A 17,371-nucleotide genomic window follows, 5' to 3' on the forward strand; every position below is an offset into this window, starting at 1 on the left:
CTAAAAGGGCTCCAAAAGCTATCATGACAAATACCAAATACACGCAGTGTATTTTCTAACATGGACAAGGTCTCATTGAGATGTTTCATTAAGCAGCACAATTCTGCAAGGGAGCTAAGAAAGTTGAGAGCAAAAGCAACATTCCTCTGTAATAAGAATAAGGTATTCTTCATTTTTACTCCTTCAATATACACATTGAAAAATGAATAATTAAGAATTTTAAATTAAGGGGAAAAATGGTAATCAAGACTTAGGATTAATGAACCAGTGCAAAACAAAAAGTAAAAGCTATAGTATTTGTAAAAGTATTAAAAAAAATTGGTCCTTTCCAAAAATTTGAGAAGTACCTGACAATAAACCCAAGATCAAAGACATTTAAAATCTGACCATGAACCACATTTTAAAAAAGAATTTTGATTAAAATTTAAGGTGAATAACTCTATTTCTATGCTAACAATAATCAAAATAAGTTTTGGTAGATAAATTATTTTCTTTAAAAAATAAGCATACAGCAATTCTAACACAGGTATAACATGGTAGATACCCTTCAAATTGACTCTCACACACACAACATACATATAAATAACTGATATAAATATGGAGTATATATAACTCCAGTCAGTCAATAAGTAACCTTGAGGCAAAACTTACTAAGTAGTCACTCTTTACAGAGTCACAAAAAAAAGGGGAACAATTTCATTTAATTACTTGACTAGGCTCAAAGATTAAATCATGTTTCCATATTTACTAACAAAAGGTATTAAAAAAAAATAGAACTACCCAAAACTAAGTATAGTCTGAAAATTAGTAACATGACTTCCATGAAATGTTGGGAGTGGTGGTAGGGAGGACAGAGAGTAGAACTACATATGCAGGCAAAGTATTTCTCTTACTTCTATAAATATCACCAATCTTTTTTATATCAAAGAAATTCTTATAAAATATCATATGAATAAGGAACACATAGAACATACTATAAAATACTCATATGAATAAGGAATAAATCACATTGTGATCTTCACTTTCCCTACTCTAAATTAACAGTCAGAGTTAACAGGAACAAACTTCAAAAAACAAAAGTTCCAGTGCACAGCAAAACTAACGCAAGGGGACAGAGCTCAGGGCAGTGTCTGCCCCTGGGGGACCTGACTAGAACTTGGCACAAGGAAACTTTTTAGGGGATAAAAGTGCTCTGTGTATCTTCACTGGGGTGGTGGTGGCACAGTAGAGACGCTCACCAAGACAGGTAAAACTCACTTCTAACCTGTCAATTGTTCTCTCTGTAATTAGACCTCAATTCTTTTAAAAAAGTAAAAAAAATAAAATGCCAAGGTATAAAGAGAGTTGTATTACACGGAACCTACCTACCACCACAGGAAATAGGATGCACTTCAGCTGAACAAAAAGCACCCTCGACAACAAGTGACACAATTACCTAACTACTCATCTCAAAATGCCTCAGCACCCAAGGCTCCCAAAAATGAATTAATTATTTTTGGCAAATATTCTGAAAAAGTAATTCATTTATACTCAATAATATTGCAGAATGGATCAGTTTGTGTATTATTTACTCAGTAGTACATTTAGCAACCAATTCAGCACACAGGACACTAAATTCCTTAAGATCAGAAAGATAGTCAGGAGAGCAAGGCTGAGGGTCTTACAAGGTGAGCAAACGGACCAGTACTCCTAGCAACTGACGAGCTGAGGCTGTGGCGAGTGGAGGACGGCCAGGGACTACCGCTCTCAGGCTTCACCCACTCTCACGCACTGCACCCGGCACCCTCCACCAAGGCACCCTCCACCGAGGAAGCAGCGAGGCCGCCCGCCGGCAGGGGTCCTGTCGAGACCGCCCAGGTCTCCCTCTGGGTCCAGACCCCACTACAAACACCAAGTTACCCTGCAAACGACCCTTCACATTTGCTTGAAGACACCTTAAGAAACATCACGGACTCTGTCACCACAGTGACCACAGAGATGCCATTAAGAACACTGCCTCATATGAAGAGCTCAAAAAGCTCTGCTTCCTTGATGTAACAAGTAAATTCTTTGCTCAAGAACCTTGAAAATACGTAAAATATATTTCCTTTTGTGTCCTAGCCAGCAAAACACTCAAAAACTAATTTAAGACTGAATAAATTATGCCTGACTTTATTCTCTATTCTTTTTTTCCCTGTGAATATTTTTGAGGTTTAATTTTTAAACACATTTAAATCTTTGCTCCATTTAGAATTTACTTTGGCAGAAATCTACCTTCGGCGTAGAAGTTTTACTTTCTTTACCCAATCTAACTCTTTTTTAATGACCCACTGCCCCCAGCCTTCCATTCTCCTCTTTCTACTCTTACCCCACCCCACCAGGGCCACTTTTGTGTTTTGTTTGTTTTTGTCTGATTCTGATGTATGTATGCTTATCACTGAGGTTCACGTACACAGATTTGTGTATTTAGCCTTCATATTAACTAAAAGTAATTTCAAAGGACATAAGAAAAGTAGTGTAATTTCACTCTAAGTGACAAAATAAAGCCAGTAGAAATAATCATTTTTACATTAGCAGTCAACCTTAAGGATTAAACAGTATATTAACAGATATTAAACAGATTTTGAGAATCTAACGTGGTCACACTGGAAAAACAGTGAACCCTTAAAACCATAAATGTGTCTCTAAGAAAGCTAACCCACTTGAAACAAATCCAAATCAGTCATTAGGACATTTGCTCACCAGCTGCCTTCCCACTGAGGCCCTGTCTGCACACCAAGCACCTCCGACAGCAGGTGGCCTGCAGGTCAGCCCCTGGGCTGGCAAGGCTCACGCTCTCTCCCCAGGCTCCCTCTGCTGACAGGAATGCAGAGCAGACCACGGATTACACTGGCAAATTTCACCAACACAAGGGGAAGGAATTCATGTTTTAAATACTCCAAAGTCACTATCTTAGATAAAAAGATTAAAAACTGACTTTATTATAGACCCAAGAAGAAATAAACATCTGTGAACTGACAATTTAAATAACACTCAAATTTTATATGTGGCACATGCCATTTCAATATACTACTTCTAAATGTTAATTCTTAGATGCAAGAAGCATTATAGATTTTAAATTCATTTTAAGTATTTTTAGTAATCTCTCAATAAGGAAATGTTTACCTGTATCTGTTCCGGTGTCCATTGGTCTAGGTTGACTGACTTGACCCTGGATATATGAACTCCAAGATTTCTGTGGATTCCAGCACATCTGATGCAAATAAACACACCAATATTCCAGGAAGCCCATCGGGGACCTAATTAAGGAGATGAAACAAAGAAAAGCAAATATTAAAAACCAAAATAAACATCATGACAGAATATGAGAAGCATTCTCCTTTTTTATACAATTATAATGGAGGCTTACAGAATTTACATGCTCAAATTTTTAAATGGTACCAACAGCGGCTTGCTAAACAAGACATGTGTCTTGGCTGTGCTGAAAGGCTATAAATCAACTTTCAACAAGCTTCATAAGTTTACTAATTTTGCTTTCCTAAAATCTTTCCTCCAATCTAAGACTTTAAAAGTAATTTATATGTGAACAAGAATTTCATGCAGCATATTTGAACCAGGAGTAGCAATATCCCAGAGTAAAAAGTTCTTTATTAAATATGTAAGATAGTACTTAAAAGATCACCAATAAATAAAAATCAAACGAAGAGGGGCCAACTGGCCACGTGTAGTGGTTAGGTTCATACTCCGCTTTGGCAGCCTGGGATTCGTGGCTTCAGATCCCGAAAAAATCAGAGTTCTCAAAAATGAAACTTAGAAATTAGGAAGAAAAAGTCAATCAACCTAATAGAAAATCGGGCAAAAAGACATGAGTGGGTAATTCACAGAAGAAGAAATGTATAGCCAATAAACTTATGTAAACAGGTACAACCTCACTGGTAATTAGGGAAAATGCCCTGTAAAACCACAACGACCCCCATTTTGCACTCAATACAAAATTGGAAAAGCTGGAAACATTTTTTTTAATTGATTAATACTAAGTGTTGGCAAGGATGAGAAACAACAAGGACCACCTCAAGAAGCCTTGTACTGACATGGATAAATCTCAGATATAACCCAGAGACTAAGAAAGGTGAGCTGAACTGAGGTGTGCTACAAAATGTTACTTCTTTGGGTCATGGCCAAAAGATTCTGAGAAACACTACAGAGAAACTCACAAGTATACAAGAATATAAACCCTAGCCGTACTGTTCTTCCTATCTCTGAATATACTATTTCATGACAATTTTAAATGTTCTCATGATTATTTTGATATTGCTTATACAATTAACATAAAAATTAAAAAATAAAGTAGTATCTGGAAATTATGTCAAATATTCAGAAGCTTATACCTCACAGATTTCTATAAATCACTTGATTATCAAAAAAATATAGACAGTAAGAGACATCAATAAAAACCAAGTTTTTAAAAAAATTTAGGCTTCTATTTCAAGTATATACTTTTTACCCAAAGGGGAGAGTTAATCTACAAAATAACGTTGCAGCTAGTAATTACAATACAGTAAATAAAATTAAACACATCCCCCCAAACTCCTTAATTACACTGGAGGTGGATTCTGCATATACAATTTACACCCAAACACCCCGCTGTTAAGCATCTGGGACAAGCTCTGGTTAATACTTGTTCGACCACTAACACTCAAAATGAATTAGAGGCCAGGAGACCTGGACTGTCAACCCCTCTGCCACCTCGGAGCTGCAGAAATTACACTCGACTAACAACAAACTGAGCAACGAGATTCTTCTCTGCAAATGAGTGCGGAGTGGCCTGGCTGCCCTCACTACCTAGGCCAGACTTGAACGGAAACCACCTTGAAAGTTTTAAAGCACTAGTCAAGTACAAGTTATCGTCACATTAAGAAAGTTTGAAAATCAAAACACAATACTTTTTCCTTCTCTAGAGAAGTTTCCACATTGGTCTGCAGAGGAACCGTATCCTGACTTTCCTCAAGAACAGCTCCCAAAAGGGCAGTTAGTCCAGAGCATGACAGGAAAACAAAACATTTTCAACACACCTTAAGCGTGGCTTCATTTTTGTTCTTAAAACTGAATGACTCCCCTCAGAATATCGCTAGACCCACAGCCAAATACAAATGGAGACTTTTCTCTATGGGACAATTTTCCCGAAGCAGCAAATGCAGTGACTGAATGAACTAATTAGGAAGCATCATTTGCATAATGTGATAGCGACTGTCCTTGCAGGTAAAAAGCTGTGGAACCCAACACGGTGGTGTATGTTTACAACACCCAAAGACAATAAAGGGATTAAAATGTATAAAAGAGTTGTACAAGAACAACGCTAGCAGTTAGGAAAAATGGCTACATTACTATTGAGCAAAGCGAGATGTAATTAAATGTTAGGTGATGTTTAGGTCTTATACAATTTAAGGCTATAAAAACCATCTTATTGGGGCCAGCCCAGTGGCACAGCGCTTAAGTTTGCACGTTCCACTTCAGTGGCCTGGGGTTTGCTGGTTCAGATCCCGGGTGCAGACCTACACACTGCTTGTCAAGCCACGCTGTGGCAGGCATCCCACATATAAAGTAGAGGAAGATGGGCATGGATGTTAGCTCAGGGCCAGTCTTCCTCAGCAAAAAGAGGATGATAGGCAGCAGATGTTAGCTCAGCGCTAATCTTCCTCAAAAAAAAAAAAGGAAATCAGCCTTGCAAATTTACCTAAAATTGCTTTGATAAAATAGCAGTTGTTCAACATAACTGTGCTTCAATTATTGGTAGGAAATCCTCACTTTCATTCGCCAAACTATTCAGTGAGTACTTACCAACTCTGTACCAAGCACACGCTGTGAAGAGACCACAGACACAAGGGCAAAAAGCTAAGTTCCTGGAGGCAGGAGGCCAAGCCAGGCATAAACAGGTGTTACTACGTAAAACCAATCTGCGAAATCCAGCCAAGTTGTAGGTGAATAAACCTTCCACCGGGCAATCTATTCACATTCTCTCTGTCACACACATGTTTACACACACAGATGTACAGGTTTGCAAGGTTATATATGTAACGTGACATATCTATGTACACACACACAACACACACCCTACAGCTACATTTTAAATGACAGATCACAGCTCATTAATTTAATCTCAACAAGTATTTATTTTTAGAAGAGAATGAAAAGATACAAGTGCATCTCATGAAGGGAAAATATAATTTTATTAAATTTTTAAGAAATCAATAACATATATATGTGTACAGACACACATTCACACACAAACTGAATGATGCTGTGAAATGTTGTTTCTCTGTGTCATGGTCAAAAAAGAGGGCTGAAAAACACTACAGAGAAACCCATATAGGCCTTCAAGAAGCCACGCACCAAAATATTTATAGCAGCATGGTTTCTAAAACAATTGGAAATAACTTGAATGTTCACCAGCATGTTTATCTCACCAAACGATGGAACATTACACAACCGTGAAAATGAAGAAAGTGCACATATCAACATGGATAAATCTGAAATATAAGACGGAGTAATCAATTTTGGCACAATGTGATAACACATGAAGGGCAAAGGGGACCCCCCCCAGGATACAGTCTGCTAGAAGGCTCACAGGTCTCGGCAGAAGCAGAGCCTCAACTGAAATTGAGAGGCTGACACTCGGCAGCAGGCACAGACTATGCCAGGACACATTCTCGGTGACGGCTAACAAAGGCAGAGTGACAGGGAGCCTGGTACAGCTGGAGGGGAGAGTATGAGAGTATCTGGGGAAAGGTTCAGGACTTCACGGGAGGAAGTCACGAACAAAAGGCCTTCTGCCGTTCACCCTGCCCCTCAGAAGAGGCCGCGATGCCTCTTCCGCACTCTCCACAGGACTCCCAACTCTCGTACTACTAGACACTACTAGGCCCGCGCCTTCACCTGTTGCCCCCTCTGCCCTGCATGTCCCTTATCGGCTCTTCGCACGCCTGGCGTCCCTGTCCCGTGGTCTCTGCTCGCACGCTGCCCGCTCGCAGAGGACTCTAACGTGCTGCCTCTCCCGGGTACAGCCCTCATTTATGACACTTACAACAACGTGGAACACTTCATCTATTTTGAAGTTTACAAACAAATCTAAGGTAACCAAATAGATGAATACAAACAGATAAATAGCTGACGGATTTAATCATTTTAGCAGCCAAGTCTCAAACCATGAAAGGTTAAAGAAATGCACAGTCAGTTCCAGGTGATCGTCTCTCAAATTCTAACATGCATGCAGATCCCTGGGGAGATAATGAAAATGCAGATACTAATTCTGTAGCCCTGGAGTGGAACCTGAGATTCTGCATTCCTAACAAGGACCAGAGAGGTCCACACTGCCATTACAGACTACATTTTGAATACAAGAATCTAGATTATTCTCAACGTGGTCTTCAACTCCAGCATTCAGCATACTTCCTGATCTGCTTTCATTATTCTTACTGAGCATGTGACTTAAACTGTGAAAACGTATTTTAACAAACGAGGAATGAAATCTGCTGAGGAAACAATTCAAAGCTTATTTTGAATTCAGATGTCAGGCTATCTTGAGTCATCCCTATCACTAGATGCTAGCATAACACAAGAAAGCTGGCGTCAACCAAACACGTGAGCAATCGCAGTGTCACAGTCACAACACAGCAGAGCTCGAGCGACAGCAGAGAAGGTGGTCTCTGGCCTCGCCGATGTTAGCACCCTGACTACACCCTTCATCCGTGAACGCCCAGGGAACAATGATAATCCAAACGCACCACACGAGAGATTGATAAACACGGCAGCAACAGGAATGGAAATGAACAAACATGAGCATCACCGGGAGGAACCGACAGGACTTAGCAAGTAGGAAACAGAGGGCTACTCACTAAGTAAAAATCAAGGTGTCTGAAGTACTGCTTCCCATCTGGGATTTAAAGCATGAGGTTACTTGCAGAGTCAGAAAACTGAAGGAGATCTGTCATATGCTCTAAATGATAGTGACACATCAAGATGAAAATGTCAGCAAGTGCTCAGGAATAGATGGCTGAAGTTCAAACTGGAAGATATACCGAGCGCCTTCTTCAAGATGACAGCTGCAGCCCCAAGAACAGACAGAGCAAAAGCAGCAGAGTGCGAAGTCTTAAGGAGAAAATGAAAGGTAGCGCAAAATCAGAGAAGGCCAAAGTTTTAAAGAAAAGATGGTCAAGTGTCGAAAGTTTTAGAGAAGTTAAGCACGGGGCTAGGAAAGAACCTCTGGACGTGTTAACTGAGAGGAGACAGAAAGCAAGCAGGGTGAAGGACGGATTCGCCCGTCTGAATTCCATCACCAGAGTAAACTCTCGCTGCTTCCGTTGCCAACTCCAATCCTCTAACACAGTTCTCTATTTCCCTCTATCTGGCTCTCAGGACCATCCATAATCGTGATCCTTCTTAAATCAACTTTATTTTGCACACACTCAGGGAGCCAATCCGAACAGACTCCTTGCCTTCCCTTGAACACAACTCAATTACCCTGTGTTGACCCATCCCTGCACACCATTTCCTTTGTCCGAAACGTTCTGCTTGTGATCATACCAATCCTAACTCATCTTTGAGGCCTAACGGGAGTCCCATATTCTCCATAACGCCTTTCCTTACGACTCCATCCCTCATTCTCCTTTCCTATAAATGTTACAGCCCATGACAACGGGCCACAACAGGTACCTGCCGCATGTTCAGTCACATTGACTAACACAGATGGTAAACTTCTCCCTGGGCAGACTTTCCATGGCCTTCGACACCACCTACGCCGGGAACAGGTAGCACACTAAGAAATGTGCTAAGGCTGATGACTGAATCAAATACACAGGTTCTTTGATACTTGAAGCAATCCATCCACTGTTTTAAAGAATGGAACCAAAAGCAAAAACTGTGTGGTAGAAGCTGCTGTCTTTAATGTTCAGCTTTCCACTCTTCCTTTTAATAACAAAAGCCCTGAGTTTCAGTTAGAAACATGGCTGCCCAGACAGAGATGACATTTCTCAGCCTCCCCTGCAGCCAAGTGTGGCCACAAGACCAAGTTCTGCCCTACGGAATGTGAGCCGAAATGTGTTTCACCGTTAACCAAACCAGGCCTGTGACCCTGGGTCTCCTCCTATCTGCCACTGGCTGGGAGATGGTAAGAAATGAACCTGCTACCTTGGACCCAGACACAAAAGCCCCGTGCTGAAGATGACAGAGCTGCTCTCTCCACATTGGACAGTTCATCTCCAGACTAACGTGGAGGAGAAATAAACTTCTATCCTGTTTAAGCCACAGTATTTGGGGGGTTTTTTTGTTACAGCAGCTAAGCCTGCAACAAACCTAATTTAATGAGAATTATATTTGCAAGTTGACAAGTTGGTGGCAGTAAATGGAATGTACCAGAGATTTAATCCCTTATTTCAGAGCCAAAATTCTTTTTTTTTTTTGATGAGGAAAATTCACTCTGAGCTAACATCTGTGCCAATCTTCCTCTATTTTGCATGTGGGTCGCCACCACAACATGGCTTGACAAGTGGTGTAAGCCCACGGCCGGGATCTGAACGAGTGAACTCGGGTTGCTGAAGCAGAACACACTGGACTTACCCACTGCACCCTTGGGCCAGCCCCCCAGAGCCAAAATCCTAAGAGGAGTTAAAGAACAAGACAGCACATTTTCATCAACTCTTAGTTTTCTAGATTCAATTTAAATACCAAATACATATTAGGTGCCTATGTTCACCAAGGTATTAAAGGAAGAGGACAAACACAGGTCCACTCTCAAGGAGCCGGCACTCGGCTAAGTCCCACGACGGTCACGGTACAGGGGACAAGTGATGGGGGACACAGCAGAGGAAGAGACAAACGTGCCAGGGGTCTCAGGGCAGGCTTTGCAGAGACAGAGGCATTCAGGGCGATCGCTAACGATGAGTCCAACTAGAGCAGGTCCAGTAGGGACAAAGCCCGCTCAGTGAAAGCAGCGGTGCCTCCACCTTGAGGAGCCTTGCCAGCTGTAACGCTGCACCAGAAAGGACGTGGCTGCAGCACCTGGGCACACGAAGCTTCTTCACTTTACACACTGACGGGATTTCCCTGAGTTGTGATATATATACACCTAAAATTTATAGAGTGCCAAGTGACTAACAACTTTCAGATAGACATGAAAGAGTTTAAGATACAGAACCTCTGCAGAAAGTGGAAAAATGAAGTTTACTGAATCATAAATCATTATATATCTAAACGATGTAAAAAATACTATATCTAAAAAATGAAGAGGAATTTTACTGAGAACTCAACATACCTGCCTCACAGCTGTCTCACCATTCGAGAAACATGGTGAAATTGCATGCTCTTCTGAGAAGAAACTTCTTGTAAGTTTCTGATTACCATGAGAGACTAGCAAAGACAAAAGCTTCTTTGAATTTTTTTATAAGTAAAAAGTAAATATGACGAGGAACAGAAAACTTAACACTATCTACTAACAGTGACCTCCTTTTACGACTCAGTTCTTCCATAAAGCCTTCTCCCACTGCCCCAGCACCACTCTTTTAATGACATTTTTCGCAACGATCTACAGTTACTGTTTCAGCTCTCTTTTCTGAGAAAGGGTCTCTGAGAGGAGAGACTTCATTTCACTGATCTCCGTGTGCTCTGGATTGAGCACAGCATCTGGTATAAAAATGCAGGCAGTCTTGGGGCCAGCCCCGTGATGCAGCAGTTAAGTTCGGCGTGCTCCACCTCAGCGGCCCAGGTTCGCAAGTTCAGATCCCAGGCACGGACCTACACCACTCGTCAGTCACAGTGTGGCTGCGACCCACATATAAAGTGGAGGAAGACGGGCACAGATGCTAGCTCAGGGCCACTCGTCAGTCACGGTGTGGCTGCCACCCACACATAAAGTGGAGGAAGACGGGCACAGAGGCTAGTTCAGGGCCAGTCTTCCTCAGCAAAAAAGAACGTCGGCAGTCTCTAGCTTACAAATGGTAGCTAAGACCTGAGTCACCCGAGTTACTGATGCCAAAACCACCAGGAGGGCACTTTGAGAGGAAACCACCATCTTATTTAATACGCACGACATCAGATTCATCATATTTCCAAACACAGTGTCTGACTTAATCCTAATAAACACATGAGGTGGGTTTTCAGGACTGAGGAACTTAAGGTCAAAACATAAGGAAAAATTCTGGAAAGCAGGAAAGAGCAACGACTACGCCATGGGCAGATCCCAAAATGCAATAGTGAATACTTTGCATCTCCTACCACGATAATTCCATCCTTCCAAAGAAAATTCCCTCACAGTGGCTGACTGGTTTTACTCGATTCTGTCAACTTTCTGAAATGCCAAATCACTTATTATTGAGGCTAATAATACAGATTTAAAGATGCAAATAGCCTTTCCATCTTTCCAGAAGTATCAATCCTTGCCACCTTATTATAAGTTCACTTTGTTTCCTCATAATACCCAAGATTAGAGGCAGTAACAATTGGCTTTATTTGTTGGAGAAGGAAACTGGGAAGGGTGGAGAATTCTGATAAGGGAAGAGGACAGCCAAAGCAAGTGGGACGTAAAGGGAGTTCATACGGCAGTGTCACAGGGACACCCACCCAGGCAAGGGACACACACCAAAGCAGTAAAAGGAGCCCAGAGAAATTATCTATACCAACACTCTGTCCAGGATCAAGCCTGAAACAAGGAAGAAGCCCTTTCCCTTTCTCTACCACAGGCCCTTTCTTCTTCACCCAAGAGCACTGCCCGGCCCTCCATGTGCACAGTCAGCTACGCTATGGGTCAGGCACACTTGTGGATCACCAACAGAACCAAACAACAGTCCATGAAAACATGGTTTCCACACTGTAAACAAGTGAATTACAAACTTGCAGAAGAGCCTGTAGGTAGGGGAAGGGAAATTACTGCAAATAAGCATGAGGGATCTTTTTAGAATGATGGAAATATTCTAAAATTCCATTATGATGATGACGGCAAAACTGTTACTATACTAGAAATTACTGAATTATACACTTAAAATAAGTCAATTTTATAGTATGTAAGTTATAGCTCAATAAGGTTGCTTAAAAAAAAACCTGTATACATTTCTTTAAATGTAGACATGAAATACCATACACCCCTTTCACTGCTTGTCCTTACTTTACCAGAAGAGAAAGAATGGCAGCCAGTAGTACAACTAGTCGCTGACGTTGATAAGACACGAGTGGACGATCTCAGGATGTGCAATCCTGGCAGGCACACAGAGGCGTCAGGTAAGAAGCATGGAAACAGATGCTACCATATTAAAAAGGTTTCCAAACTAAACCTGAGAGTTTAAACAGCAGTTCCAGAAACAGTATTACAACAACAGTTATTTTAAATTGCCAGTTTCTTCCAGCAAACATACTCAACAGAATGTTTAGCTCATTTTTTTAAATGTTAAATATTTTAACATACAATACCTTACTAAGAAGGAAATGAAGTGTTCTTTAAACTATTCTCTTTTTCCATCTGAAAGGAACTACGCATGTTGGTCTGAGACAGTCACCGACGGCCAGCCTCCATCACACCCACGTCCTGTGAAGCAGCATCAGCAACGCTGAGAAGACACGCAGGAATAACCTGCAGCAACTGCACAGCTTGACGAGCCTCAGAGCTCACCACGAGGCTGCTCAGAAGAAAGGTCCGCAGGCTGCTCCAGTCAGTCACCTCCTGGAGGGGGACTACGAAGCATGAACAGAGAGGCCAAGCGATTGCAATCGCTCAAAAACGAGCCCACAGTAATTTCCCATCTTTAAACATGAACTCAAATAAAAAGCCCTGCAAATACAAAGATCACTTGCAACAGCAGAAGTAATTAATTTATTCTCCTAAAACTTGTCTGAACAAGACTGACATTAAATAGTAAGAAAAGAACATTTTTTGTTTTGTTAAAAAAAAGAATCGAGAGCCAGCTCTGGCAGCCTGGTGGTTAAGTTCAGCACACAGCACTTCGGCAGCCCAGGCTTGGTTCCCAGGTGCAGACCTACACCGCTTGTCAGTGGCCATGCCGTGGTGGTGGCCCATATACAAAATAGAGGAAGACTGGCAACAGATGTTAGCTCAGGGCCAATTTTCCTCAGCAAGAAAAAAAAAAAAGAATCAACCTTTAACATACTGCAGTCATCTTTCTTCAGTATCTTTACTTGTTAAGAACCTATGCAAAACCAAACCAATAACATAACAGAAAATAAAACCTCTGAAAGAAAAGGTCTAGGATAAAGGAACTCAAAAACCTCCCTATTCAGAAAGACAGCATTTAAGTTGCAATATTTAAGTAATCCCCTCAAAACTGCTATTTAAAAAAAAGAAGTTTGTTACACTCAGATTCAGAATAGCGGCACATGCATTTACCCAACAAGTATTACTGAGTGCCTACTAATTCAAGGCACTTTTGTTCAAGGCCCTGGGGAATTGGTGGTGAACAGCAAAGACAGACGCCTGCCCTCATGGAGCTCATATCCAGGGGAAAGTGGTACACAATGAACAAACATGTGAAGTAACCGTGTGTTGACGGCAGTGAATATTACCGAGAAAAAGGGAAAGTGGATGGGGAGCACAGGTGGAGTGGGGAGAGGAAGGCAGTTATTACTTGGCCAGAAAACTCTCTGACCAGAGATCCAAAGGAGGCAGGGGACCAAACCACTGAGCTCCGTGGGCAAGAGTAGGTCAGGCAAAGGGCCCAGTGCGCCCAGGACCTAAGGCAGACCATGCCTCCTCAGGGTCAGGCTTACCTCCAGGCTCGCCTTCAGAAACACCAAGGAGGTTCTGTTGGCTTGTTTGTTCTTTAAAGGGTCAATGAAGGGCCACTTTTACATCCCTACATCAAATATCATAATAAAACATTTATTATAAAACATTTTTAAATGACTGTTGCCCAATCTACTGACAGTCCCTAAGAATAAATCAGCACCATCAGTACTTATAGATACTTCCAGCATTTTAATTCAGTGCACAGCACACGCTTAGTGAGCATGAAAGAAAGGCAAGAGAGAAAGACAGAAAGCTAAGTAGGGACAATAATGCTGGGATTCCTCCGAAGACGGTTTGGGGCATGCACTGCTGTTCTGTCACTGGAAGGGTTATAAGGCCAAAACAAAAAGTATTCTACTCCCTAGTCTCTACCAAATCCAAAGTCTAACTGGGAGATGTATATATACATATAGGGCAGGCAAACACACTCACAGAGACTCACGTCCATTAAGTATCTTAAGAAAGCAGACTGTGCTCACCAATGCTCAGACTTCAATCTAAAGCTTTTTGCCCATTTACACAACACTGTCCTTCATTCAGTTTTGTTGAGCCTGACAAACCAGAAATTTATCCCTGACGTTACTGGGAGAATTGGTGAAATCTGAGTAAGGCCTATAGATTAGGTGATAGAACAACACTGAGTTTGATAACTATACTGTGGTTACATAAGAAAAGTCCTGTTTTTAGAAGATAAACACTGAAGTATTTAGAGGTACAGAAATATTTTGTCTATAATTTATTCTGAAACAGTTTAGAAAAAAATAATGTGTGTATATACAGGAGAAAAAGAGAACAAATGTGGTGAACTGTTAACATTTGAAGATTCTGGACAAAGGATGGGGGAGAGTATTACATTAAGTTTCCTCCATTTCACTGTATGTTTTCACATGTAGAAATGAACAGTAAATGAGAACAGTAGAATACTTATGCATGAGCATTCAACAGACACTGTAATACAAAGAAGAAAAAAATGTACCCTGTATACATTTTTGTATAGTTGTATAGAAGTTGTACACATATTCCCGTACACAACTTCTCTGAACATCAGTTTCTTTATCTGAAAATAAACATACCACCATATTCCACATTCAAATGACTGCTCTGAACACCGAGTGACAAAATATGTATGAACACACACTAAAGCAACAAATCATTTTCTAAGACTAACGTGCTCTTCTCTGTATCCCACACTTTTCCTTGCTAATGTCATCTACTACGGTTAAGAGGCCAGGATTTTGACTCCAAAAACCTCTATTCCCTTAATGATGCTATTCCGTTGATTATATATGATATAAAATAATCCTATTTCAAGGAGAAGGAGCACATTAAAGGTACACACTAACTATGAGACACTTCTCAAGATGAGAAACACAAGAAAGTATTTTTTATAATTGAGGAAATGTGGCATGTCTCTAGTATTGATCTCTTCTCTAAGCGTCAGATACTTAATAACCAACTTGGGTACCACCAATCAAACAAGTCCAAGATGGAGTTCATCTCTCCATTCAGCCCCTCCCTCCCCCCCCCTTCTCTCTCCCTGTTTCTCACACACACACACACACACACACACACACTCTCTACTCTTCCTGATTCCCCCAACATTATCCACCTAATGACTTAAGGGGAGAAATAAGGAAGTTATTCTTACTCCTCTCTTTCTTTCATCATCCATAACCATTCAATCAAGCAAACATCCTAATAACTTTGTTTAATTTTTTCAAATCTTTGACTTTAATGTCACTGCAGCTGGGCCTCTGCCCCAGTGCAGGATCTCGTCAGCTACCACCCGGAGTCCTAGACTACCACAACATCCTCCCAAACAGCCTCCTGGCTCAAACACTGCTTCTCAGGTTTACTAACCCACCACATCAAGCCTCAGTCTGATTCCCTCAGCATCACTTAGAGGATCCAGGCTCAGCTTCACCACTTCCCTACCACAGCTTTTGCTAGTTCCACTTCTGGTAATACCGAAATATTTTTAAGATTTCTCCTAACCACTTATCTATTACATTTTGGATTTTATCTTCTCATTTTATTAATTCTGTTTTTTTATAAAGTTTCCAGGAGTACAAACTTTCAGAAAACCTCAAAAAGATTTATGCACATATTCCATAGCAGAGATAAAATTGGGAAATTCTCTAACGCAAGAGCCTTCTGAGAAGAATACCACTAGAAAAATGGATCAAAGCTATCAGAAAACAAAACCAGTCTGGGCCTAGGGGCAAAAAGTGAATGAGGCCCTAGGAACCAACTTCGACTCAAGAATCTCCTTATAAATTTAAGACTGAAGAAAGGCTGCATATATTAACATGCATGGTTACCACTGAACAAAGATATTTCTTATGTTGAAATGGCAGACTATATATTTACTTATAGTACCACTGACCAAGACAAAATAGAAATAGTGGGAAAAGAGCTTGTGGGGAAGGAGAAATAATAAAATATTATATTTTAGTCATTTCTTTTACAAAATCTGCTCTGTGAAAATCAGCAAGTGACAAGTCACTTAACTTTTTCTTTCCCGAGAACAGCAGAACAGATACGTTAGAGAAACTTTTTAAAATTCAGTATATCATCTCCTAGAATCCTCAAGTATTTAATCTTTTAAGAAGATGTACCCAGGAAAAATGAGAATCAATATCCAAATATATCTTCCTAGTATATTTTAAAAAACAAAATCCTAGTTTTATTTAAATGGTACAAGCAGAAACAAATTCACCTAAAAATGTGACTTGAAAATGTGTTAGATTTATACATCTTTAATGTTAGGTTTCAGATGTCTATTTTCAAGGTTTTTTTTTAATGCCAAAATAGCTTACTTTAAAAAACACGTGCTTTGTTTTCTTTTGCCCAGGGAAACAGTAAGAGGCAGAGAAGACCACATGTTCTCAATGGCTTTCAGAACTCACTTTCGATACAATCAGTGTTGCCTATCAAAAAAAACCAAGCAAACTCACAGAAGAAGAGAGCAGCTTTGTGGCTGGGGGGGGGGGGTCAGGGGACGGGGATGGGATTGACACAGGTGGTCAAAAGGCACAGATTCTCCTACAACGTGACGGCTCCAGTGAACACTGCTGCATAACACACACGAAGGTAAGAGGAGATCCTAGAGTTCTCCCCACAAGTAAAATACACATAGAAGATAATGGGTGTTAACTAAATTTATTGTGGTAATCATTTCACAACATACGTAAGACTAATCATTATGCTATACAACCTAAACTTACACAGAGCTGTGTTAATTATATCTCAATGACACTAGGGGGAAAAATTCGCTTATCGTTCCCCTTAACTTAAAAAATGCTTACATCAGAATATAAAGCTTTTATTTAGTATGACTAATTTAAGTTCAACATCCTTTTGTTATTGAAATAAATCACATACTTTGTTGCAGATAATTCAGGAAAATTCTAGGGAGTAGATACAACTGGACACATTCAGAGAGGAAATGAAGTTTATTCATTTTGTCAAATTGAAATAGAGCTCCAAACATTGCAAGTTGATTTGATAAAAATATAACAAAACCTGATAGATCTAAATTCCAACACACCATAATTAGAACAAAGTTACTCTGTTAGTACCAAAACCACTTTATAACAAAAGAAATCA

At 40.5% G+C, this 17,371-nt stretch overlaps 1 protein-coding gene across 8 annotated transcripts in view; it reads right to left on the reverse strand.

Annotated features, from left to right (window-relative positions):
* Positions 1-17,371, reverse strand: part of SMAP1 (small ArfGAP 1) — a 161,699-nt gene that overhangs the window by 111,148 nt on the left and 33,180 nt on the right. For 7 of the 8 annotated variants that reach the window (XM_044776978.2, XM_044776980.2, XM_044776979.2 and 4 more), the window contains exon 2: positions 3,145-3,278. In XM_044776978.2, coding sequence (XP_044632913.1) covers positions 3,145-3,278 — 134 coding nt within the window. Of the gene's footprint in view, positions 1-3,144; positions 3,279-12,432; positions 14,423-17,371 lie in introns of those variants that run through there. The other variant, XM_070514613.1, reaches the window with a different exon arrangement.

The sequence above is a fragment of the Equus asinus genome, chromosome 8 (genome assembly GCF_041296235.1).
Source record: "Equus asinus isolate D_3611 breed Donkey chromosome 8, EquAss-T2T_v2, whole genome shotgun sequence".
Classification (NCBI taxonomy): domain Eukaryota; kingdom Metazoa; phylum Chordata; class Mammalia; order Perissodactyla; family Equidae; genus Equus; species Equus asinus.